This window comes from Eschrichtius robustus, chromosome 20, assembly GCF_028021215.1.
Source record: "Eschrichtius robustus isolate mEscRob2 chromosome 20, mEscRob2.pri, whole genome shotgun sequence".
Lineage (NCBI taxonomy): Eukaryota > Metazoa > Chordata > Mammalia > Artiodactyla > Eschrichtiidae > Eschrichtius > Eschrichtius robustus.
In genome coordinates this window covers 60,037,487-60,063,230 of record NC_090843.1, presented here as the reverse complement: position 1 = coordinate 60,063,230, position 25,744 = coordinate 60,037,487, and the positions used below count along the sequence as shown (strand labels likewise).

Genomic DNA, 25,744 nt, shown 5'->3' with positions numbered 1-25,744 from the left:
AACTCCTCGGTGATGCTGACGCAACGTGTTCAAGGACCACACTTGGAGTCAGAAGGCCCTACACCAGCAGTTCTCAGAGTGTGGTCCCTGGACCACAATGATGAATTCCCCACCAGCTGATGAATGCACCATCAGCATTGCCTAGGAACTTGCTAGAAATGCATATTCTCAGGCCCCACCCCATACCTACTGAATCAGAAGCTCTGGGGGTGAGGCCCAGAAATCTGTGTTTTAACAAGCTCTCCAGGTAATTCTGGTGCGTATTAAAGTTTGGAACCATTGCACTAGGCCATAATGTCTCCTATCACCTTGTTGCCTGTAATTGGCTAAGCAAGTGTGGCAGTACTTTATGTTCAAGTCATTACTTTTCACTGGGCTATCTGAACTTTCTACTAGGAATTATCAACATTCCAGTAATTCTTTTCAGATAACCCTTAAGATTTGGGAATGACACCGAGATCATGAGGCTCAAATGTGATGCGTAATTAAGGAAGTATTTTCTGAGGCCTCCTTTATTAGGCTCAGCTTGGCTTCCTCTAATTGGTTTAGACTTCCACACCTGGAGCTGGACTAAGAGATGTCCCCTCAAACTTGTTTCTTGGAGTAAAATATCTCCTTTAGCTCACCCCCACTTGCCCACTCTAGGCCCCTATACCAGGTCCTGGATTCCTCAGAACGTAGGTTAATCCCAGGAACTTTTGAATCTGGCCCCCTGTCTGAATGGAAATAACAGGATGGAGCTCCCCAAAGCTCCAGACTCAGCAGCCCTGGTCTTCCCAGCCCCTGCAGTCATGAGCTCTGAAGCAGAGATGGCCATTTTTGGAGAAGCAGCTCCCTACCTGCGGAAATCAGAGAAGGAGAGAATTGAGGCTCAAAATCACCCATTTGATTCTAAGAAAGCTTGCTTTGCAGTGGATGATAAGGAATTTTATGTGAAAGGTATGATCCAGAGCAAGGAAAATGACAAAGTCACAGTCAAGACCCTCGACGACCAGGTAAGTGTTGATCTCAGATGTCCTTGCTAACATGGGCATCCCCCTTTGCCTTTGGAGTAGAATAGTAGAAATTGCATGCTGGTCCATAGGAATCTGAAGATAGAACAAGACTCACATTGATCTACTCTGAGTGAAGTCGCAGGTAAAAACTGCCATGGCACATACCTTTCCTCTGGCTCTTTCCTTTGAGGATTTGGGCTTTGAGAGTTTTTATGATGTTTGCTTTGGAGAAAGGGGAAGGTGGTGGTGGAAGAGTTTGGACTGTTTAAGGGAGAGATTGATACAGATTGCTGCTGGATGGGCGAATATACCAAATAGAACTCTCTAGGCTGCAGAGTGACTTACAGAGGGAGCTCCAGAGGCAATGCCTAATTTAATGCAGAGAATTACAGAGCACCATTCAATTCAATCCTTACTGGACACGCACCATGTCTAGGTCACAGTGCCTATCACTTTGCAAATATGAGCAAATCTCAGTCCTGCTTCCCCAAAGTTTATCATCTAGTGTAGGAATCAAGAGTACATGGTGGGTATGGGGACTTCCCTGGTGGCACAGAGGTTAAGAATCCGCCCACTAATGCAGGGGACACGGAGTCAATCCCCGGTCCCAGAAGATCCCACATGCCGCGGAGCAACTAAGCCCGTGTGCCACAACTACTGAGCCTGCACTCTAGAGCCCGCGAGCCACAACTACTGAGCCCGTGCGCCACAACTACTGAAGCCCGTGTGCCTAGAGCCTGTGCTCTGCAACAAGAGAAGCCATGACAATGAGAAGACCGTGCACCGCCAACGAAGAGTAGCCCCCGCTCGCCACAACTAGAGAAAAGCCCGTGCGCAGCAAGGAAGACCCAACGCAGCCAAAAATAAATAAATAAAATAATTTTTTTAAAAAAGAGTACATGGTAGGTATGAATCGCAGTTCACAAATTCAAGCATACAAGACAGATGACGATGATGATGATGATGATGATGATTGTTATTATTAAACTTAACCTCTGGTGTCAGCCTCTTTTCACAGGGCCGGAAATAAATTTTCTGGAGTTACTATTGGGGTCCCCTCCCCAGAACCATGCCACGTTTTCAGTAATACCACATGGGGTGTCACTGCCCCCCTGAAGGATGTGCTAAGAAACAAGCCCCAGTTTCTTTTTTTTTTTTTGGAAAAGATTTTTTTATTCAGTGTTTAAGTAAGATTAAAAACTACAAGATTTTGCTTGCAGCTGATGAGCAAGAAGAGAAAAGTTAAACCCAAATTATCATCTGATTGGCTAGTTAAAACGCTCTGACTCAAGATCAAATTATTCAGTGACACACCAGTTACTTTGTGTGGGCTGAGGAGTTCTGGAGCAAAACAGCCCTAAACAAAACATATCGTCTGAGAGCACAGGGCTAATGGGCATATGAAATACTAAACAAGAAAGCTGATAAAGGGAGGCTGTCGCAGACCTTTTGTTATTTTAGGCTTCTAGCAGTTGGTTACCATATACAAGGACCTAGCAGCCAGTTATTTTATCTCTTGACTTATCTGAGGGTAAACAACTTTAACCCACTAAGCAGGAATAAAGAGACACTTTGTAGATGAGTTGGAAAACATAAAGCAGTCCCACTTCTCCAGTAGAATTTTAGTTGAATTAAATCATAAGAGAAACAATGATTACTGCACATATTGTACTTGTCACACTACATCTGTTGAGAAGAATTTCCATTCCAAGTGTTGTTTTCATCTTCACCATCGTCTTGAGTCCTCAATCTGTATATCTTGCCCTCCTTTTTCAAGTCTTCCCCCCGTTTCTTCAGCACTCTTTTTCTGACTGGTTCCCTTCTTTCTGAGTTGCTAGAGGATGCAACGTTTGAGGATTCCAATGACGCTGCTCTCACCGAGGTCTGTGCAGGAGGAGGATTACTAAATAAGAAGTTGCTGATCAATCTCCAGATGGCAAGGTAAAGTACTGTCCCCAAGAATGTCCAAAAGGCGCCACTGGAAGAATGTACCATGGATGTAGTTGGTCTTCCTGCTGGCAACAGTACCACTGAAGCACTTGGGGCAAGTTCCAAATCCAGTAATTTCTTTTTATAATCTTCTTTGGTAAATTCCCTCCTGGGAAACATTGTTGCTAATGAAAAATTACCCTAAGTGTTGCCAACAGTCTGTGCAGCAAACTGCCTTGCTTCTTCTAGAGGAGCATCAGAAGGGAACTGATTTGTGAAGGAAGAACCATCAGGAAGACGGAATTGAATTCTCGCAACACTGCTTCTTTCTTTTGTGGAAGAGTCTCTCTTGACTTCCATTTCTGCCTGTTTGGCCAGCAGGGCAGCAGCTTTAGCAGCTTCTACTTCTTCCTTTGTCTTTGCAAAACCAGCAGCTCTCTCTGCACGGTCCAGGGCAATCTGCTGTATATAAAACAGCTCTCGAGCTGCCCTATCTTATGCCTTTTCTCTGTTCCTTTCCTCTAACATTCTTTTTGTTAATTCTTCTTCTTGCTTTCTTTTATAATCCAACATTTCTTTTCCAGTTTTCCTCCTCTCAATTTCCTTCTTAATCTCTCTCTGTTCTTCCTCTTTCCTTTTCTCTTCTCTCCTTTCTTCAAGTTTTTTGGTTAGTCTTTCCACTCTGACGGTGAGCTCCTCTGTAGGTCTCTGATTTGAGCATCCACCAGGCTCTGGAGACACAGTGGCCTGGCCTGAAATTTCTCCTCCTGTTGCAGAATCTGACTTTGTATCAGAAGTGGGTGGTGTCTCACAGAGCTCTACATTTCTGGACTGACAGTTTTCAGAAGTGTTGTTATGATCAAATGAAGTGGATGGCATAGAGACTGAACTTTCTCACTGGCCACTATTTGCCACTGATACTTCACCTTTTAGCGAGTGCATCTGCCGGACTCTGTGGATTCTGGTAACAAGTTCATCTGCAGGAACACTTCCTGCTATTACTTCCAAGGGAATTCCACTGTCTCCAATAAAGAAACCGGATGGAACACACACTACAGGATAGATCTGTGAAAACTGTAGGCAGGCTTCACTTTTGGCATCGATTTTAACAGCAACAAAACTGTTTGAAGATGCTTCGGTCACTTTCTCATCTTCCCAACTTGCAGCCATCTGTGTAGACTGCGCATCATCACCTGCCACGAACACCACGAAGACCGCGCCGCTCCTCTTGGCCGACGCGATGGCGGCCGGAATGGCGCCCCGGAACCACAGCATCGCTGCCCGCGGGCACAGGCGCTCGCTCGGTGTGTTGCCGCCTCGGTCCCGGAGCCGGCCCCGCCCTCTCCGTCGTTCGGCCCCCGCGGCCCGCCTCCGGCTCCGCACCGGCGCGCAGGCCCGTCAGCGGCCCCCAGGACGCGCGCAAGCGCGCACGCCGAGGCGCGCCCCGCGACGCATGACGCCACGCGTCGCCGTTGGCAGCGCGCCCCCGTCCTTTGTCTCGTTGGCAAGTCGGTGCGTGCGGGAGCCCGGGAGACCGCAGGCCCTGCAGTCCCGGAAGTGGAAGGAGCGCCCCAGTTTCTGAACTTTCAGGACACACAGATTTTTCCATCTCCCTTATGCTATTTTGGATGTCTCTCTCTCTCTAGATTAGGGCGGTGGGGCAGAAGGGCTTCCTTTCCTCAAGAGATTTGGTCTATATCAACAAAGCTCCTCCCCTTTATCTTTTCGGTAAAACCCTCAAAGCTCTTCTGAGGATTCGGGCTTTTGGCAAACAAACGCTAGAACGGCTTCCAGGCTCTCTCGCTTTTATGCCCTATTTTCTACCTTTCCTGAGTAATGGAGTGCCAGTTGTAAGCTTCAAGGGGAGGGAAAGCAGAGAGGGGAAAATTAGGTAATAGTCTCAAAATACTGTTCAGGCATGGACCATGCTTCAAGTCCAAATGTTTTAACTATTAGGGCAGCGGTGCAAGGAATTCTGGAAGCCTTGAAAAGACAGGGGAGAGCAGAAACAGGTCATGGAAGAGGTGGCACTTCAGAAGAGCGTTGAAGGTTGCTAGATGTAATTTCAATGTAGATATATTCCAGACAAAGGGACCCACATGAGCAGAGGTATTGAGGTGGAGATGTACAGAATACACTGGAAGAGTTTTTTCCAATCTTCCAAGCTTGATCTCATTGCAGCACTCATAGCAAATGGGGTAAACAGAGGCAAGCTGCTGTGGCCTTGGCCATCCTGAGTTCCACCTGGCCACCCTGAGGCTGAAGGGCTCTATAACTTTGCACACCTGTAACCCTCTTCTGGCACACAGAATGGCATGCTGACTTGGGGGCATCAGACCAGAATTGGTTATACAGTTTGACCAGTCTTAGATTTGTCAAGAACAGTTATTTACGGAGCATCTCTGGGCACAGAAATGATCCATAAAGTTAACCACAGTAATGGGGTAATCTCACCACAATATCTCACCATTTTCACCCCACTGGTAGGTCACCACATCGGCTCTCCCACTCATCATGTGATTTTCCTCTCAATATCCAGACACTCACTCCGACCAGTGACCAAGTCTTCCCCATGAACCCTCCCAAATTTGACAAGATCGAGGACATGGCCATGATGACCCACCTACACGAGCCAGGAGTGCTGTACAACCTCAAAGAGCGTTACGCAGCCTGGATGATCTACGTGAGTACCCTTCAACCTCTCTTTATTCCATTTCCTTCTCTTAGTAAAGTCAAGATCCATAGGTTGAATTTTCTGATTTTCTCAGACCTACTCAGGCCTCTTCTGTGTCACCGTCAACCCCTACAAGTGGCTGCCGGTGTACAACCCTGAGGTGGTGACGGCCTACAGAGGCAAAAAGCACCAGGAGGCCCCGCCCCACATCTTCTCCATCTCTGACAACGCCTATCAGTTCATGTTGACTGGTGAGTAATTTCTTTAATCCATATTTTAAAAAATAGTTTTAGTGAAGTATTCAAGTCCTTTAACTGCACTGGTTCTTAGTTAATTACTCGAGCCCTTCACAGGCTTTGGTCATCCAAATGGTGCAATGACCAAAGTGACCTCAGGAGATTCAGAGGATGTCAGGATGGAAAGCCAGGGGCGCAGTATCTTCCATTACCAGTCACGGTTCTTAAGCCAGAGCTTGGGACTGAAGCCACACTAAGTACATGCTTCTCTGGGGGTGGATGTGAAGCACAAGGAGATGCGCTGCCCCCACCTCCAAAGAAACCCCCAACAGGAACACACTTGGAAGAGAGACTATATTAGTAGCCACTTAGGAATGCAAAGTTGGAGAGATGGGCACAGCAACTTCCCTTCACCTGTTTTCTCAGGCTCCCTCTTTCTCCTCCTTAAATTTCCAGAATAGCAGATGAAATAGCAGAGGTGTGGTAATACTGTCACCCTGTCATGCCTAACATCACTTTGGTCTGTTCAACTTTCACCTGATTTGACTTGGTGCAGAGAGAAGAAGTAGAAGCAGGCATCTGAGATCTGAAGATGCTTAAAAGTCATCCAGGACAATGTTGCCCAAACTTCAGCCATTCCAATGTCACATTCGCAATCCTGGCCATTTCTGCATATTTAAAATCTTTCCTTATAGTGACTGAAGTTCCGTCCATTTCAAAAAGGAAGAATAGGGAATTCCCTGGAGGTCCAATGGTTAAGACTCTGTGCTTCCACTGCAGGGGACAGGGATTCGATACCTGGTCAGGGAACTAAGATCCCACATGCCACGTGGCGTGGCCAAAAATAAAAATAAAATAGGAACCGAACAAATCTGCCCTTTGATCTGGAGGAAAACTATTTTTTAAAAAAAGGAAGAATAATATCACTATTAGTATTAGTTTCTTAGGACTGCCGTAACCAAGTACTACACACTGGGTGGCCTAAGCAACAGAAATGCATTGTGTCACAGCTCTGGAGCCTGGAAGTCTGAGATCAAGGTGTCAGGAGGGTTGGTTCCCTCTGAGGGCCGAGAGGGAGAATGTGGTCCAGGCCACTCTCCCAGCTTCCAGTGGTTTGCTGGCCATCCTTGCCATCCCTTGGCTTATAGAATCATCACCTTGATCTGCACTTTCATCTTCACATTGTGTTCTCATCTGTCTCCAAATTTCTCTTTTTATAAGGACACCAGTCATATTGGATTAGGGGCCCACCCTCCAGTATGACCTCATCTTAACTAATTACATCTGCAATGACCCTATTTCCAAATAAGGTCACATTTTGAGGTACTGGGGGTTAGTTAGGGCCTCAACATATTAATTTGTTGGGGGGGAACACAATTCAACCTATAACACTCTTGTAAATGGAAAACCATGGTCACTATCCACAGGTAGAAAGTAAAGGTGAAAGAAAAATGCAATGACAACAAATCAGTGTCCATAAATTCTAATTAGAAGCTGTGGCTTCTTACAAGTTCTAAGTCTGAGACTTGCTTTCTTTGTTGAAAAGGGAGATAAGAAAGTGCTATTGAGGAGGTAAAGATCTGTGAACACGAATAACTTCCACACTGTGGGACTCACCGTTCACTTCCCATGCTGCCCACGTTACACATCCAGCATTTGGGAAATCTGCACAAACTGTCTCAAAGAAGATTAGACATCTTCTTGCCCAAATCATCACACCACTAGTTAATGGCAAAGCCAGAACTAGAACTCATGGGCTCTGTCTACCCCCAATGTTGCCTGATTTGTATATCCTGCCTGTATGTTGTTTATTTATTCTGTCCTGCTTCCTTCTGCATTTCTAGATCGAGACAACCAGTCCGTCCTCATCGCGTGAGTAACCTGTGTTGTTGCCATGATGACTTGGAAGGGGCTGTCCATTCCTTCTGCTCTCCTTTAGCTCACTTACTTTTTAAAAAAAATTTATTTTATTGAAGTATACTTGATTTACAATGTTGTATTAATTTCTGCTGTACAGCAAAGTGATTCAGTTATACATATATACTCCTTTTCATATTCTTTTCCATTATGTTTTATCACAAGGTATTGAATATAGTTCCCTGTGCAATGCAGTAGGACCTTGTTGGTTATGCATTCTATATCTAATAGTTTGCATCTACTCATCCCAAACTCTCAATCCATTTGTCCTCCATTCCCCCTTTCCTTGGTCCCCTTGGCAATTACAAGTCTGTTCTCTATGTCTGTGTATCTCACTTTATTTTATTTTACTTTATTATATTTTATTTATTTTTGGGTGCGTCGGGTCTTAGTTGCAGCACTCGGGATCTTTTGTTGGGGTGCGCGGGCTCTTCGCTGTGGTGCACAGGCTTCTCTCTAGTTGTGGCGGGCGGGTTTTCTCTTCTCTAGTTGTGGCACGCAGGCTCCAGAGTGCGTGGGCTCTGTAGTTGTGGCACGCGGGCACCAGAGCACGTGGGCTCTGTAGTTTGTGGCACGTGGGCTCTAATTGAGGCGCGCAAGCTCAGTAGTTATGGCGTGCAGGCTCGGTTGCCCCGCGGCATGTGGGATCTTAGTTCCCTGACCAGGGATTGAACCCGCGTCCCTTGCATTGCAAGGCGGATTCTTTACCACTGGACCACCAGGGAAGTCCCTCTCACTTACTTTTAAATCAACAGCGGAGAATCCGGGGCTGGGAAGACAGTGAACACCAAGCATGTGATCCAGTACTTTGCAGCAATTGCGGTCACTGGGGAGAAGAGGAAGGAGCAGCGGCCGGGCAAGATGCAGGTGAGCAGCTTCCTGCACCTGGAAGGCTTGCTGGAATGAGTATAACTGAAACCCCAGGTGAGCCCCAAGTGTCTGCAGGGCTTTGTGCTCAGCAGAGATGCACAGCACGAGGTCCTGCCCCAGGGGGTGTTTACGGGGCAAGGCAGGAAATGGCTCCACCTTGTGGACTCGGGCTCTAGCACCAGCTCCATCAGCAACAGCCGAGTGACCTTGAACAACTCCACATCCTCCTTTGGCGAAGGAATGGTTTAGGCCAGTGGTTCTCAAACTGGAGTGCACGTCAGAATCACCAGGAGGGTTCGTTAACAACGGATTGCTGGTCCCCAGGCCCAGAATTTCTGACTGAAATTCCTGTCTCACATTCAAAATCCTGGCATGTTGCATTTCTGTCATGTTCCCATTGTTCATGCCCTGTCCAGGGATCACACTTTGAGAACCACTGGGCTGGACAGTAGTTTCCAAACAGCTCTGAAGTCAGAAAGGCGAGCAATCATGTGGGGAAGGGGGAAAGGTGAAAACTCTGCTTTCTATAAGTGGATTTCTACGTAATAATTCTCACAAAATATTTCATGCAACGTAAACATTTTTTTGAGAACCACTGTTTCTGTCATATGGGTCACTTTCATTGCTCACAGTCTGTTTCTACTTCTGAACCTGAATATCTGTATAAATGGGTCCTGGTGCATGCAGGAACAGAGGTCTATATTTTACAAATCCATAATTTATAATAAAATGTTATCAGAGAAGAAAGGCCGTCTGGGAGATTGAGAAGTAGCGGGTAGGGCTCCAACCTGGAATCTGGTGTGGCCAGAAGCCACTTTGATGCTGTGCTAAGACTCCTTCTACGATGGGACCTTGAAGCCTCCTTGGGTGGGGTGGGGATGGGCCTGTGGGTACTCAGCACAACTGTACCTGCCACCAGCCTGAGCTGGGCGACATCTCTCCCTGGGACCTTCCCAGAGCATCCACACTTTTGAGTCACTGGGAAGTTACTTTGGAAGACGTCCAAAGTCCTCTCTTTTCCTCTTCTCACTTATTATTAGGGAACCCTGGAAGACCAGATCATCCAGGCCAACCCCCTCCTGGAGGCCTCTGGAAATGCCAAGACCGTGAGGAATGACAACTCCTTGAGATTCGTAAGACTCAGTCCAATTGTCAATGACCCCCAGAAAGAAAACCCTCTCCTCCAATGCTGAATATGAAAAATGGCCACATAAACTAGGATATACCCGGCCTTAGTCTACCCCCAAGCGCTTCAGATCAAGCTGCCCAACCGGGATATTCTGATAACCCTTCAAAGAACATTCTGTCTTATTCCCAGCCGAAGGAAGATTTAGCTGTCCTTCCCTAACTAATCAGCATCACCTCAGAGCCTCCTGAAGTCACAAGGATTCAAGATTCAAATTCCACAAGTACAAAATGACTTCTCTATGCTAAAATTGGCCTCTTCAGGTGGAAGCATTTTAAAATACCTAAGTCCATTGAACAGTATCCACTGACTTATTAGCCATGAAAACCTTAGTGTGAAGTTAGTTAGCAGATCTGACCTTCTCCAAGTCAGGAGGTGCTGGGAGGAGGGAAAACCTGGTGGAGGCAGCAGAGCTCAAAAATTGGGAAGAAGTTGATACTGAAGATATTGAAGGATATGTCCCATCCTTCAATGTTTCACTTAGGATTAGCTCAACCAAAGAGGCATTTACTTCCGACACTGGCAAATAAACAAGTATCCAGTCTCCTATCTAATTTCACTGGCCAGTAGAGCAAGTACCCAGAGGCACTTCCATTCGGCAGCTAGAACTCCTGCAGAGCGAACACATAATTCACATAAACCTACACTGGTCCTTCATTAACTCTTCTTAGGCTTCATTCAGAAAATACTGAGAATACTACTGAGTATGTACTACATTCCAGGGTCTGTGGGTGAACAAGCAAGGCAATATTTTTGCCCTCCAATTGGCTCACAGAGTGGTAGCGACCAATTAAGCAGATGATGTAAGAAGGGAGTATACACACACACATATATACTATATATAATTTCACCCCTCACTCCCCAAGATTGGGGGAACCCAAGTGCTGAGTGGGTCTTTGGGGAGCCAGGAGGCCTGGCCTGGGAGCTAGGTTTGCATGTAGTAAGTAGTAAGGAAAACTGAGGCAAGAAATCTCAGAAGTAACATCCAGAGGCAAAAAAGAAGTCAGATAGTCCAACCAGGTTATCAGTTCAAAGGTATTACAAAGAGTTTGAGCAGGATAAAGACCAAGGAGACAGTCAGGTGTGAGGTGGTCCCAAACAGAGACTTGAGAGGGAGCCTGCAGGCATCCCCAGAGCTGTAGGAACAGGGCCAGGTGCTTTGGGCAGAGCTACCTGAGTCTTGGCTGAGCCGGCGTGGGGACCAGATGCCAAGCAAACAGAGAGGAGGAAGGTCCTCATGCTTCTGGCATCACCTCCTCCGTGAACCTACACAGCCCACCCATCCTCAGTAGTACCTAACAGAAGCTGGCTACAGTACCATATAAAGAAAATAATTGTGTTTTTCAATCTGTCTTTGGACAGGGGACGTTCATTCGCGTTCACTTTGGAGCCACAGGAAAGCTGGTGTCAGCGGACATTGAAACCTGTGAGTCCAAACACTCTATCTGGCACCTTGGATTTGGCCACAGAGGCATCTCCTGGGGACCCTAAAATCACATCGTTTTTTGTTATCTTAGATCTCTTAGAAAAATCCAGGGTGACATTTCAGTTATCCCGTGAGAGAGGCTATCATATTTTTTTACCAAATCATGTCAAACAAGAAGCCGGAACTTATGGGTAAGTTCCTTGGTTATCATTCTCATCTTCCAAATTGATCACATTGGAAAAAAACTCAGAGTCAGTTGTGCATAAGATGCTAAAGGGATCCTTCTGCTTCACAGACCTGCTTCTCATTTCAACCAACCCCTTTGACTTCCCCTTTGTGAGCCAAGGAGAGGTCACCATGGCCAGTATTGATGACAGTGAGGAATTGTTGGCCACTGATGTAAGTATTTTGTGTGTTTATTTACTTAAGTAAGGAATTGTTGAATTTATGAACTGAGAGGTACCCATGATCTCAGGAGGAAGCTGGGATGCAGGGATGCTCAGTGATTAGACCCAAGAGCTCAGAGAATTAGTACAGATCACACCCCTCCCCCACTTGGTTCCATTTCAGAAGATTCCAGGAAATGGGAATACAGAAAGTTCTCCAAAATAGGCCTTCAGTTCCATTCTCCAGCTTTTTAGAGTAAATGTTTGCATGGATAAGGTCTTTAAAGTTTTTGTTGGAAGTTTTCAGGGTACAAAACCATCTACATGGTTCTTTTAAGAAAATCTAGAAAATACAGAAAAGTCTAAAGCAGGAGAAAAACAGTCCCGCTCTGCAGCAGCCGTTCCATTCCTCCGGCTACCTGCCACCTCGGGCTCACAGTAGGCACCCACCTCCTCAACACACCTGTCAGGCCTCTGGCCTTTAGCTTTGGGGAGTATCTCCAGGGTCAATAACCATAATATTAACTAAGTGCATTGAGCACTCACGCATGCTAGGAACTGAGAAAAGAGCTTTGCCTCAACAAAACCTCTGGGATCAGCACCACTGCTACCCCCGTTTCATAAAGGTAGAAGCTGAGTCTTAGAAAAGAAACACACAATTTGCACTAAGACAGTTTGTAAACGGCGGTCTGAACCCAGATCTGCCCAACCCCAGAACTTGCATTTTTAACTAAAATACACCATCTCAGTGCAATTAATCTCTACCCCTGCTGGCTCTGCCCTCACGGAAGCTGTAAAAGCTTTTGGAAAGCGGTCTCGCCCAACACCCCAGGGGCTCCTGCCCAGGGCCCAGCTCCCTGGCCTTCATTTTGTGACATTTCCAGGTGGTGCTAATTGTTTTAAGGCAAGGAGAAAATGTTCATGATCAGATAAACTTCATTTGACATTAGTCTGGCTATTATATATTCTTAACCAGCTTTCGCCAGTCTTTACCAACTGGGGAGGAGGGTTAGTGACTGATACAAGGCCTCCAGCCACCCTCCCCCACCCCCCGAAAGGCCCTCCTAAGGAATTCTAAAAGTCCCAGAAGTATCTCAGGTCCTCACCAGAGATCTCTGCCATCAGGGCCGCCTGTTGTTCCTCCCCCCCACGGAGCTTCTCCAGGGTGATGGTTTATGGCCAGATGGAGGGGGATGGGTGCCTCCAAGTGACTGCATTCTCCAGAAGGCTCCCCCGCAGTCGCGCTCTCACCTGCTTCCTTTCAGCACTTAGCGAAAGAAAGTTCTTTCTCTATTTACCCGCAGCCGCCCGTTCCTAGGACACAGATATGCACCAGCTGGGATGGGATACGGATTCAGGGCCTCAGAATCTCTCCTCCCCTCTGTCAGCTCCTGGCGTGGACTCTCCCTCCCCCACAAGGGGGCGCCACCCCAAGAGTGCCTCACGCTTCAATACCATGGTCCGTCCCGCCAGCTTACCTGACACATCCAGACGTGTTTCAACTCCACCCCTGGGCATTGCTTAGGCTTGGGCTGCATTCCCTGCTACACAATCATATGTATACCCCAGAGAAGGATTTTCCAGTTTAAACCACTGTGGTAGAACAAGAGGTTATAAAACCAAATCAGCATCTGCTGTAGGCTTTGAAGTGACCCAGCGCTGCTCCGGTCCCCTTTTTATCACATCCTCCCTGCAGGGAGGTCCCTCAGAACCTCAGTTCTTCACCTAGAAATTTGGAAAAATCTGCACACCTATAAGGTTCTCATAGGGACTTAATGAGATAACATAGGGATGGTGCTGTCGACTTAAAACATATTCACAACCTAAAAGTTGAGAGTTATGTTTTATTTGGTGGGAAACTTTAGGACTTCAAGCCCAGGAGGCAGCATCTCAAGTAACCCTGAGAGAACTGCTCTGAGGGGGCGAGGGGGGAGCCAGGTTATACAGAAGTTTTGCCACAAAGGGCAGGTAGTCTGAACATCAAAAGATTACTGTTAATGAAAGAAAACCAGCAATCCCAAGTTAAGGAATTTAGCACTTTTCTGTGTGTGGGAAGATGCAAGAGTCTGAGCTCACTGAAATTATTCCTTTGATATGCACCTCAGCCATCTGGGGCCAGTACCCCGTGTTTTCACATCCTGAGTTTCCTCAGGGCTCACCTGGGGAGTGGCTGCCGTCTGATGGCTGCTAGATGGCACGTATTCTCTCCTTCCTGAGTTTCCTCAGGGCTCACGGCTCTCGTTGGAGGGCTGCAATCGCTGATGACTGACATCCTTTGTTTACTGATATGGCAGGAAGTATTCCATTTCTCAGTGCGTACCCCCCTACCTAGCTCCTTTCTCATTTGAAAAACATCTTCCCTTCCAGTTCTAATAGTCTACGGTGCTATATTATCTCCATGCTGAACTACACTGTAATTCCTGGGTTGCGATGCAAGGTTCGCGAGCTCTGGTATAGTGCCCGTGAAAGTACATCCTCCCAGCATCACACAGTGTTTCCCAGTGTTCTCATCCAGAAAGCAGTGCCCACATCTATGCACAGTGGGAAAGGATTAAAATCAGATTATTCACATTTTCTTCCCATAATCTTCACCCACCCACACAAATATGTTCAATTAAGACATGGATTTTAAGCCCTAACTTGTCATACCCCACCTGTCATGCACTTACTGGGGTAAATGCTGTCTCACGTGCTATACAAAATGCCAGGGAAAAGCAGCATTTGGGTCCCTGAGGCCTGCTGTGACGGCTGTCCTTTTTTTCTAATTCCCAGAATGCCATTGACATCCTGGGCTTCAGCTCAGAGGAGAAAGTTGGGATCTACAAGCTCACAGGCACCGTGATGCATTACGGGAACCTGAAATTCAAGCAGAAACAGCGGGAAGAGCAGGCAGAGCCAGACGGCACCGAAGGTACCACATCTGGGAAGGGGACAGAGGTTTGACTGTCCCCCTGTGTTCACGCGTGGACTGGACCACAGGAGAGAAACTTTGTGTTCATCTCAAGAGCTGCTCTTGGAAAACCATGCAAACTGAATTTGGGTCGTCCAAAGCTTTTGGAACATGCGCTGGGGAAGTCCATTCACTTGGTCAAGGAATCATTTAGTGGAGATTCCCTAGAAAACGAGAGCATCACCTCGTAAGTGAATAATCGCTGTCCACTGTCTCTCACCATCAGTTTACCTGTTATTTTAGGGCGGACATTTATGAGAGGTTACGGTGAGTGAATTTCCCTTCCTTTCTGTGCTTACATATCATTATTAATATCCAGAATATTGTCCTGATCACTGAGCCTAAAATAAGAACCTTGGTTAGGCAGCTATTAATTTAGGTGAATAAATTAATTAACCTAAATTTATTAATTAATTAGCTGCCAATTTAGGTGGCAGCCAAATTTGTCCCTCCTATCACTTTCTCTCCCGCCTCCTACATCTGTTGAACTGACCCTGAACCAAGGACTGGTGAACAAAGCTTCCTCCCTGTGACTCTCACCTGGATGACCTCACCACCTGCCTCTGCCTCATCCCAAAGAGGCCTGGAAACAGAGTAGAGGGCAGTGTAGGGGCTGACCGACGGCCAGACCCACCGCCATATACCCTGCATGCCTCATGCCTCTAGTACTTCATCTTACAAGCTCCCAGAGTAAAAGGCTGGTTCATCCCTAAGAATTCTACCTTTTGATAACATCCCCACACTGCATGAAGCAGCGCGTCTGGCACCCCAGATGATAAGAAGGAACAATAGCCAGGAATTAAAGGCCAGGAAAATATACATGACTTTATCAGTGTCCAGAAAGGCTCTCCTGATCAGGTTAGGTTTGTCCAGGATGGTCTCCTTTGTTATTAACTCAAAGTCAACTGATTGGTAACCTCGTCATGGGAGTGATATCTCATTATATTCACAGGTTCCCCCCACACTCAAGTGAAGGGGATTATACAGGAAATGTACACCCACGGGTGCATTGTCCTCCCAATGGTGCATGCGAAGTAATGGGAGAAAAATTCAAAGTGTTCAGAGCAGGGAGCACTTCTGATTGGGGTAATCAGGGAAGGCTTCCTGGGGGAGGTGGGGACATTGACTTGGACTTTGAAAGATGGGTAGGAGTCTAAAAGGTGGGGGGGCAGGCAGTCTAAGCAGAAGAAATGATGAGCAAGGGGGCTAAGGAAGGGATGTGATGGGGACAGAGAAGCAGAGAGTGGTCCACTTTGGCTATAGAAGACGACGTGTGTAGTGGATTTGTAAGAGATGGGAATTAAAAAGCGATTATTTTGGCATCAGTTTGGAAAGGGCTTGAGTGCCAGGATAAATGGTTTACAATGTATGTGATAGACACCAGAAGCCGCTGACGCTCCAAGCAGCAGCAGAGTATGTGTGACAGCCTGGAACTAATCTGTCTGTAGTCATGCTCACCCAGAGTGTGGAATGTGTAGGAAAACAATGTATCAGGCTCCTCAGCACAGGCGGGCCTTATGGATATGTATCACGGCAAGGTCCCAGACCCTCTTCCAGCCCTGGCAGCCACGTGTTCAGTGTTTAGAAGCAGGAAGAGCCTGGCAAAGGGGAAAACGGTGGCTGTAACCGGGGGCTGAGCTCCTCTGATGATGCTACCAACCCAAGTCAGTGTTTGCTGAGCGCTCACTATACACCAGGACTGCTTCACAGCCGCCCAGTAACGTAAGTGCTGCCACTGTCCCCCCAGCTGACAAATGGCAAGACTGAGGCATAAAGGAGCAAAGCCTAAATCTGAACCCAGGCTCTTTGCCACTTTACTATCCTACAGTCTTAGAAACCATAGAGATGCAAGCTATTTTTAAGGTGAAATGAGCAGGACTTAGATGCCTATCTCAACACTGCACGTCAGGGGTGAAAAAGAAGGATGTACCACCCCAAGCTTTCAAGTTTAAGTAACCAGAAGAATAATGGTAAATGGGCAAAGTAGGAAGAAGGGATGGTTTGAGCAAAGAGTAAAACACACAATTGGTCTCTTACTAAGTCCTTAACAAACACTGCACTGGATTTTTATTAACTTGGCTCCCGAACCAGCAATGAGGCGACGGTCCCAACCAAGGAGGAGCTCTCCTTGGGAAGCAGCATTTCTTCACCTTTTCTATGAGCTCAATGCAGGCAGCCCGGTCCATCCCACAGTCAACTGAACTCCTAGTGAACTATATGAAATTGCCCATATTCAACTGAGCTTGACCATCTCCAAATACTTGCAGGCGGGATGAAGGTTTCGTACTTCTCTCTCGGCTATTAGCATGGCACCTTGCAGAAATTAAGAAGGTGCTTATTAACTTATATTAACTGTCCAGATGGTACTTCCTTAACTCATATACCACGTTGCTGTATTATCAGACTCCAACAATACTGCGTAACAATATGTTTTTTAATGAAATTTAAATACCAGTAAGTCAAGATCAACGTATTTCTAAAGATTGTATCTAGAAGGCAAAGTGAAAGTTCTCGATAACCCAGGACGCTGGATTATGAGGTTGAAACTCCATTAGTCAAGTCCAGGCCTGGGGCGTGTAGGAAAACATAAAAACATCCAAAAGGATTATAGAAAATACTTCTAGGAGGACCCAGGGCCTAATTGGCTGCTTTAGCAGCTGCTGTCTGTGTGACACCATTTCTCCTCCTCCTTCAGTGGCTGACAGAGCTGGGTACCTGATGGGTCTGAATTCTGCAGAAATGCTGTCCAAGGGTGAAGGTTGGGAACGAATATGTCACTAAAGGGCAAAATGTCCAGCAGGTAATGGAGATGCTCTGAATTCGAATGGCTCACGTATTTTGCTGTTTGAACCGCCATCCTAAAGTTCTTTCGGTTGCAGGAATCAGAAACACATATGAAACTGGCTTCAGCATGAAGGGGGAATTCATTCTTAGGCCTCAGGGGTAACTCAAGGAGTGCCTTGGGTGCCATGAGGGTCTGGAGCCAGGAAGTGAAGAGCCCTCCAGAGCCAGGCAGCCTCTTTCCAGCTCCTTCTTGGGGCACCGTGGGCTGTCTTCTCTTTCCTGCTCTGCTGTGTTCTCACTAGGTGGGTAAGCTTTCACCACCTCTCCTGCCCGTGGCCACCCCAGAACTCCCAAGTTTACATCTCCGTGGTTCCAGCCTCACCCTGAGACTGAGACCAGCATCCTTTGATCCCAATTCCAAATTCTCAGGAGAGACGTGCCGTTTAGCCCAACTTGGACCAAATGTCCACCTCTGGTTCAGTTAGGTGTGGCCGGGGCTAGAGTCACGTGTTACAACCAAGGTTGGTAGAAAACGATCTTTGTAAATGGGATAGACCTCATGGAACTGAGCTGATGTCTCAACATAGATTTAATATTAGACTGAAATATATGAAACTGCCAATCTCCAGCTGCTTTTGACTTTCAAGACGTGAACTTTGTATGTTTCAACTTAATACAATCATAAAAACATTAATTTGAGGGTTGAGTGGATGTTCTGTCTTTTCAGGGTGACCAATTCGGTGGGCGCTCTGGCCAAAGCCGTCTACGAGAAGATGTTCCTGTGGATGGTCACCCGCATCAACCAGCAGCTGGACACCAAGCAGCCCAGGCAGTTCTTCATTGGGGTCTTGGACATCGCTGGCTTTGAGATCTTTCATGTGAGTTGTTGGCATCAATGACAAGCCCCAAAGCACCCTTCCGCTTTGTGTCTGCTTTGCTGAGTCTCCGCTGGATTTTCCAAACTCACTCAAACTCTTTGGTATTCGAAATACCCAGTTCAACAGCCTGGAGCAGCTGTGCATCAACTTCACCAACGAGAAACTGCAACAGTTTTTCAACCACCACGTGTTCGTGCTGGAGCAGGAGTACAAGAAGGAGGGCATCGAGTGGACGTTCATCGACTTCGGGATGGACCTGGCCGCCTGCATTGAGCTCATCGAGAAGGTAAAGAAACACTGCTCTCCAGGGACAGCTCCACCTTGGTTGGACCACCACCTCTTTACTCTAACTCTTTTCTGCTAATAGATTGGCTCCCCTAAACCCACTCCCCCAGGCTCTGAGCCTTCGGATAGCTGACTTCCCTGTGCAGGAAGGGTGAATGTTTGGAAAGCACACAGAATCTGTTCAGACACTTAAAGAGGTGTGTGGGTGATTACGATCCAAGGGCTCAGTTATCCCTGAGAATGTGCATGGAGCCCAGGGCTGACTGGGCACAAGGTCTGGGAGGGTCCCAAGTGCAGGAGCTTCTGTCCCCATCGGGCTGGCGTGTGTCACCCTATCAGTATGTGGATGTGTTCTCCAACCCGGAAGCTCTCAGAACCACCTACAACTGGGATTTTATGGAGGCTTCCTCATGTAGGCACGATCAATCATTAACTCCATTTCCAGCCCCTCTCCCCTCTCTGGAGGATGCGGGGAGAGGACTGAAAATCCCAAGCTTCTAATCATGGCTTGGTCTTCCTGGTGACCAGCCCCCATCCAGGAGCGCACCCAGAGTCACCTCAACAGAACAAGAGATGCTCCTAGTACCCTTATCGCTAAGGAAAATTGCAAAGGCTTCAGAAGCTCTGTGCCAGGAACCGGGGACAGAGACCAATATACAATGTTTCTGTTACCTCACAATGAGCTACCTTTATATACATGCAATTTCATTCCATGCTCTTCTGTTCAACAAATACTAAATTAGCACCTACCATATGTCGAGCACTGTTCTGTCATCGCACCAAACAGACCAACAGCCTTGTTCTCACAGTGCTTACATCCCAGTGTTCCTAGTAACAGAGTGACAGCACCAAAGAAGTTGTCCTTGCCTCCTACAGATGATGGAGTCATTGGGATGTACTAGTAAATGCTGAGGATAGTCTGTTATCCTCCTTCCAGCCTATGGGCATCTTCTCCATCCTGGAAGAGGAGTGCATGTTCCCCAAGGCCACAGACACCTCCTTCAGGAACAAGCTTTATGACCAGCACTTGGGCAAGTCCAACAACTTCCAGAAGCCCAAGCCTGCCAAAGGCAAGGCTGAGGCCCACTTCTCCCTGGTGCACCATGCGGGCACCACGGACTACAACATTGCCGGCTGGCTGAACAAGAACAGGGACCCCCTGAACGAGACCGTGGTCGGGCTGTACCAGAAGTCTTTGCTGAAGCTGCTGTCCTTCCTTTCTTCCAACTATGCTGGTGCAGAAGCAGGTGAAATTTTTTTTTAATTCCCCCTGTGGAAACTCTGTGTAATTACTCGTAACTCATGAAGAACCAGTAGTTGGACATGAGCTTCAGGTTGAGCTTGGTTTATTTGTCTGTCTCTGATCTCTGTTTTTCTTTCTCCTATTTCTATTCTTCCTCTTCCTTAAGAGATTAAGCTCTAACCATATGACCCAGCAATTCCACTCCTGGGTATATATCCAAAAAAACCAAAAACACTAATTGGAAAAGATACGTGCACTCCGATATTCATAGCAGCATTATTTACAATTGCCAAGGTATGCAAGCAACCTAAGTGTCCATCACCAGATAAATGGATAAAGAAGATGTGACACATATATATATATATACATATATAATGGAATATTACTCAGCCATAGAAAAGAATGAAATTTTACCATTTGCAGCAACATGGATGGACTTGGAGGGCATAATGCTAAATGAAATAAGTCAGACAGAGAAAGATAAATACTGTATGATATCACTTATATGTGGAATCTAAAAAATACAACCAACTGGTGAATAAGACAAATAAGAAGCAGACTCACAGATATAGAGAACAAACTAGTGGTTACCAGTGGGGAGAGGGAAGGGGGAGGGGCAATACAAGGGTGGGAGGGAAAAAGGGTTATTATGGGATTATATGAAATCATGTTGTGAAACTTGTGAAAATTGTAAAGCACTGTAGAATTTAAAGAAATTTTCATTCAATAAAAAATAAATTGAATTTTTAAGTCAAAAAAAAATTTTTTTAAAGAGATTGAGTTCTATGGAGGTGAACAGGGCCTCCCAGTGGACACAGTAGCCAATACCACATTCTTTAATAGTTTTTTTCTTACTGAGATATAATTCATATAGCATAAAATTCACCCTTTAAAAAATTCAGTGGTGGGACTTCCCTGGTGGCGCAGTGGTTAAGAATCCACCTGCCAATGCAGGGGACACGGGTTTGAGCCCTGGTCCGGGAAGATCCCACATGCCGCGGAGCAACTAAGCCCCTGCGCCACAGCTACTGAGCCTGCACTCTAGAGCCCGTGCTCTTCAAGGAGAGAAGCCACCACAATGACAAGCCCACGCACCACAATGAAGAGTAGCCCCCGCTCACCACAGCTAGAGAAAGCCCGTGCACAGCAACGAAGGAAGACCCAACACAGCCAAAAACAAAATAAATAAATAAATTTATTAAAAAAAAATTCAGCTGTTTTTGGTATATTTATGGGTTGTGCAACCATTACCACTACGTAATTCCAGAACATTTTCATCACGCCAGTAACCCTTCAGCAGCCACTTTCCACCTGCCTCCTTCCCAGCTTGTGGCAGCTGCCAAACTACTTTCTGTCTCTATGAATTTGCCTATTCTGGATGTTTCATATAAGTGGAATCACACACTATATGGTCTTTTGTGTCTGGCTTCTTTCACTTAGCTTAACGTTCTTCAGGTGTCCATGTTGCAGCAAGTGTCAGCAATTCATTTCTTTTTATAGGTAAATAATATTCCACCGTGTGGATCTTACACAATTTTGTCTATCCACTCATCAGTTGATGGACCTTTACGTTTTCTCCACTTTTGGGTACTATGAATAATGCTGCTATGAACATTTTATAGAAGTTTCTATGTGGACATTGTTAATTCTTTTGGGTACATACCTAGGAATGGAACTACAGAATCATATGGTAACTCTATGTTTAACTTTTTGAGGAACTTACAGACCATTTTCCCAAATGGCTGCACAAGCCGGTATCACTTGTTAAGATTACCTATATATTTTTTAAGTAATTTCCAGAATAAGGTTTAAAAATTATGGACTATTTTAAACGCATTTATTTAACAAATTAATGCTTTTAATTCATGCAATATAATCATTCATTAGATAGTATTTTACAATTAATGTCTAGTGTATTGGGCAGTATAATATAAAAATGGGCATAACTTTAAACTTGAATGATGAACACCATCTTCTTCAAATCTAATTAGGGCATCTCTGTAACTGTATTGCATAACCTCACTTAGCAATGATGCCAGGACTCTAAACATAAGCTCCTGTGTAGGCATGAACCTGGGGAAGTGGCTTTCCTGCCTCTCCTCCCCACCCAAACACATGGTCATGCTAGACCCTGGGGACAAAGAGGGTGGAGTGAGAGGAGGGTGGGGGAAATGAGACATGAAATTTCCCCAAGGGCTGAATCTTGATTACATATCAGAAGCTAAATCTGAAATTGAGCCATTCAGAAAAAGTAGACCCAATATCACCGATGCCACATTAAGCTGGATTGTTCCTTCTAGACAAGAAAAAAATTGACTTGTAGAATATTCTGAGAAACTTCAGTTGTATTACTTTCAGTTACTTCCTCATGAAGAGATAAACAGGGACTCAAGAATTTTTAAAAGGGACACTCATGAAAGAAACCACACTCACCAAGAGGAACATCTTAGTCTTGCCAACTATTCAGTTGGATTTCATGTCTGATGTCTAAAGGAAAAGATTCTCCTTGGATACAGAGAGTCTAAATTATACTCCCAGTTAAATGCCACCCATATCCCACCCCACTCCGTTCCCACAGTGATAAAAATCAGTGTTCCCAAATCTGAGTAGTTTAGAGGAATTTTAAGAATCAGATACGGAAATGAACAAACCAAAAAACCTCAGCTCTCCTATGTCAAAAGAAAACCAAACTTTCACTTCAGGGTTTGGAGGAAGCGGTTTAGAAAGGCCACCACTGACAAAACGGTGCACTGTTAGTGGAGATGTAAATTTGTGCAGCCACTACAGAAAACAGTATGGAGATTCCTTTAAAAATTAAAAATAGAACTACCATGTGATCCAGCAATTCCACTTCTGGGTATATACCCAAAGGAAATGAAATTACTATCCCAAAGAGATACCCCCACGTTCATTGTGGCATTATTTAGAATAGCCAAGACATGGAAACGATCTAAGTGTCCATTGATGGATAAATGGATAAAGAAAAGGTCATATATAATGGAATATTATTCAGCCATAGAAAAGAATGAAATCTTGCCATTGGCAACAGTGGACCTTGAGGGCGTTATGCTATGTGAAATAAGTCAGACACAGAAAGACAGATCCTGTATAATCTCACATATATGTGGAATCTTAAAAAACCAAACTCATAGAAACAGAGATCAGATCTGTGGTTGCCAGAGGTGGCGGGTGAGAGGTGGGAGAATTGGGTGAAAGGGGTTAAAAGGTACAAACTTCCAATTATGACATAAATGAGTTCCGTGGTTGTTAAGTACAGCATGGTAACTGTAGTTAATTACACTGTGTTGTATATTTGAAAGTTGCTAAGAGAGTAGAGCTTAAAAGCGCTCATCACAAGGGCTTCCCTGGTGGCGCAGTGGTTGAGAGTCTGCCTACCAACGCAGGGGACACGGGTTCGAGCCCTGGTCTGGGAGGATCCCACATGCCGCGGAGCAACTGGGCCCGTGAGCCACAACTACTGAGCCTGCGCGTCTGGAGCCTGTGCTCCGCAACAAGACAGGCCGCGATAATGAGAGGCCCGCGCACTGCGATGAAGAGTGGCCCCCACTTGCCGCAACTAGAGAAAGCCCTCGCACAGAAACAAAGACCCAACACAGCCATAAAAAAAAAAAAAAAAAAAAAAAGGCTCTCATCACAAGAAAAAGAAACTGTAAGTGAAGGGATAGATGTTAAGTAGACTTAATGCTGTAATCATTTTGCAATATATACATATATCAAATCATTATGTTGTACACCTTAAACATATACAGTGTTATATGTCAGTTACATCTCAATAAAACTGGTGGGGCAGGTGGGTAGGAAAGGCCACCACTGTGTCCTCAGGACTCACTGGACACACCCTCTTGTGTCTGTCTCCAGGCGACGCCGGGGTGAGCAAGAAGGGTGGGAAGATGAAGGGCTCCTCTTTCCAGACCGTGTCCGCTGTGTTCAGGGTTTGTTTTTTGGCAACTTCCACATTCTGTTGTATTTCTGCCCAGTGCAACGGCGTTTGCTAAGGTTAATGTGCTTCTTCTGGTTTGTGTCTCAGGAAAATTTAAACAAATTGATGGCCAATTTAAGGAGCACTCATCCTCACTTTGTGCGATGTCTGATTCCCAATGAGACCAAGACTCCTGGTGAGTAAGAATCCATCAGAACAGGACTCCCTGAAATGTATGCAAAATTCTGTGGGTGTGGGTGTGGGTGCACACGTGAGTATGTACATGTGTCTGTGTGCACGTGCATGTGTGTTTCCCTGAGGACAGGATCATGATAGCCTTTATCACTTCTCAGTCTATGAAATAAGGCTGCCAGATTTAGCAAATTAAAACCACGAGACGCCCCATTAAATTCGAATTTCAGATGAGACAATGAAAAATTTCTTAGTATAAATATGACCCATGCAATATTTGGGATATACTTATACTAAAAAAAAAAAAAAAGGATTTACTGTTTCTCTGAAATTCAAATTCAACTGGGCATCCTGGGCATATTTTATCTGGCATCCCTGCTATGAAATTATATCCAAAATATTATGTACATATATAGGTACATTAAATCCATACCTTTCATAAGATTCTTAAAAACCTTTCCCCCCAAAGTGAAGAGCCACTATATTTGGCAAATAATCAGCTTAGGTGTTCCATAATAAAAACAGCATCAATAACAACTGTTTTCTGAGCCTAATGCAGTCCCATTATTATGTTATCTCTACTGTTTACAGCAGTTCACTGCAAGATAAGCATAATCATCTCCATTTTATAAATGAGAAAACTGAGAGTCAGAGACCAGCTATATAGACATAGAACACCATGTGGTACAGTAGACCTTTAACCATCACCAATCCTGGATTCACAAATATGGCTGAGTTTCAGGGCCATTTGTCACAAAGGAAAGAACAAACCATCACACAGACTGTGGCTACGACGCAGCTGTCTCACCAGCCAAGCTGTTGAATCCCAAAGGCTGGGCTTCTGGCATCAAGGTCCTGCTTCAGCAACGTTACAGGAGAGCAGAGGAATTAGATGATCAAGGAAAAGATCCCAGCTCCATCTGTTACTGCCCAAGGGACCGCAGCTGAGTCCTTTAGCCTTCTGGTCTATAAAAGGAGGATTAAAATGGCATTTTCTTTATGCATTCACTTAGTTATTAATTCATTTATTTATTGAGTGAGCGCTTACAAAGTGTTGACTCATTTTGTAAATATTAACTCATTTAACCTGCCTTAGAGGGCTGTTGTGAGAATTAAATAAGCCAGTACACGTAAAGCATTTGAAACAGGTCCCATCACAAGAACAAAAAAATTGTAACTATGTATGTTGACGGAGGTTAACCAGACTTATTGTGGTGATCATCTCAAAATATATACAAATATCGAATCAATATGTTGTACAGCTGAAACTAGTAAAATGTTATATGCCAATTACACCTCAATTTTTTTTCACACACACACACACACTGTATTTTATTTTTACAAGAGATAAATAGACTGACACCAAGCATTGTACATGGATGACCACAACAAAAGCAACAATGATTGCAATTACCAAACATGAAACACACTCATACTATGTCATAATATTGACATTCAGTCCAGTAATCCTCCACTGTAACAGCTCCTTTACTTTGCAGTGAAAATTGATTTGTATATTCTTTGCCTCTGAGTCCTTGTGGGATTTTTTTTTTTAATTCAAACAGAAAGTCACAAAAATTATACTCATCCTCATCAGTTCACTCAGTCCCATGTAATTAATTTTTTTTTTATCTTGATCTTTTGTTAGCACTTTTATGAGTTCATCAGTTTTTCATTAGAGTTCTGAAAATGCTTATTCATTCAGTTCTGAAAATGCTTATTCATTCAGTTCAGCAGTACAGTTACCAGAAGCCTCTACTTGTCAGAGTCTTTTCCATGAATTTCTTGAAGATGAAACCCTTTTATAGGAACATATTTGCAAAAGCATCAGAGTACACCCAGAACTGTCTGTA

The 25,744-nt window shown here is 45.2% G+C and overlaps 1 protein-coding gene and 2 pseudogenes across 1 annotated transcript in view; 1 reads left to right on the top strand and 2 right to left on the bottom strand.

The window, feature by feature from the left end:
* The first annotated feature begins 791 nt into the window (after positions 1 to 791).
* Positions 792 to 25,744, top strand: part of LOC137755587 (myosin-13-like) — a 57,372-nt gene continuing 32,419 nt past the window's right edge. Inside the window, 18 exon segments of the mRNA XM_068531788.1 lie at positions 792 to 995; positions 5,464 to 5,607; positions 5,693 to 5,849; positions 7,679 to 7,706; positions 8,507 to 8,618; positions 9,662 to 9,754; positions 11,170 to 11,233; positions 11,325 to 11,383; positions 11,385 to 11,424; positions 11,529 to 11,632; positions 14,392 to 14,530; positions 17,265 to 17,307; positions 17,309 to 17,369; positions 18,061 to 18,231; positions 18,350 to 18,517; positions 19,454 to 19,763; positions 23,639 to 23,712; positions 23,808 to 23,895. Of these exon segments, the coding sequence (XP_068387889.1) occupies positions 792 to 995; positions 5,464 to 5,607; positions 5,693 to 5,849; positions 7,679 to 7,706; positions 8,507 to 8,618; positions 9,662 to 9,754; positions 11,170 to 11,233; positions 11,325 to 11,383; positions 11,385 to 11,424; positions 11,529 to 11,632; positions 14,392 to 14,530; positions 17,265 to 17,307; positions 17,309 to 17,369; positions 18,061 to 18,231; positions 18,350 to 18,517; positions 19,454 to 19,763; positions 23,639 to 23,712; positions 23,808 to 23,895 (2,059 nt within the window).
* On the bottom strand, positions 2,238 to 3,833 carry LOC137754406 (UBX domain-containing protein 4 pseudogene; annotated as a pseudogene).
* Positions 3,819 to 4,224, bottom strand: LOC137754407 (UBX domain-containing protein 4 pseudogene; annotated as a pseudogene).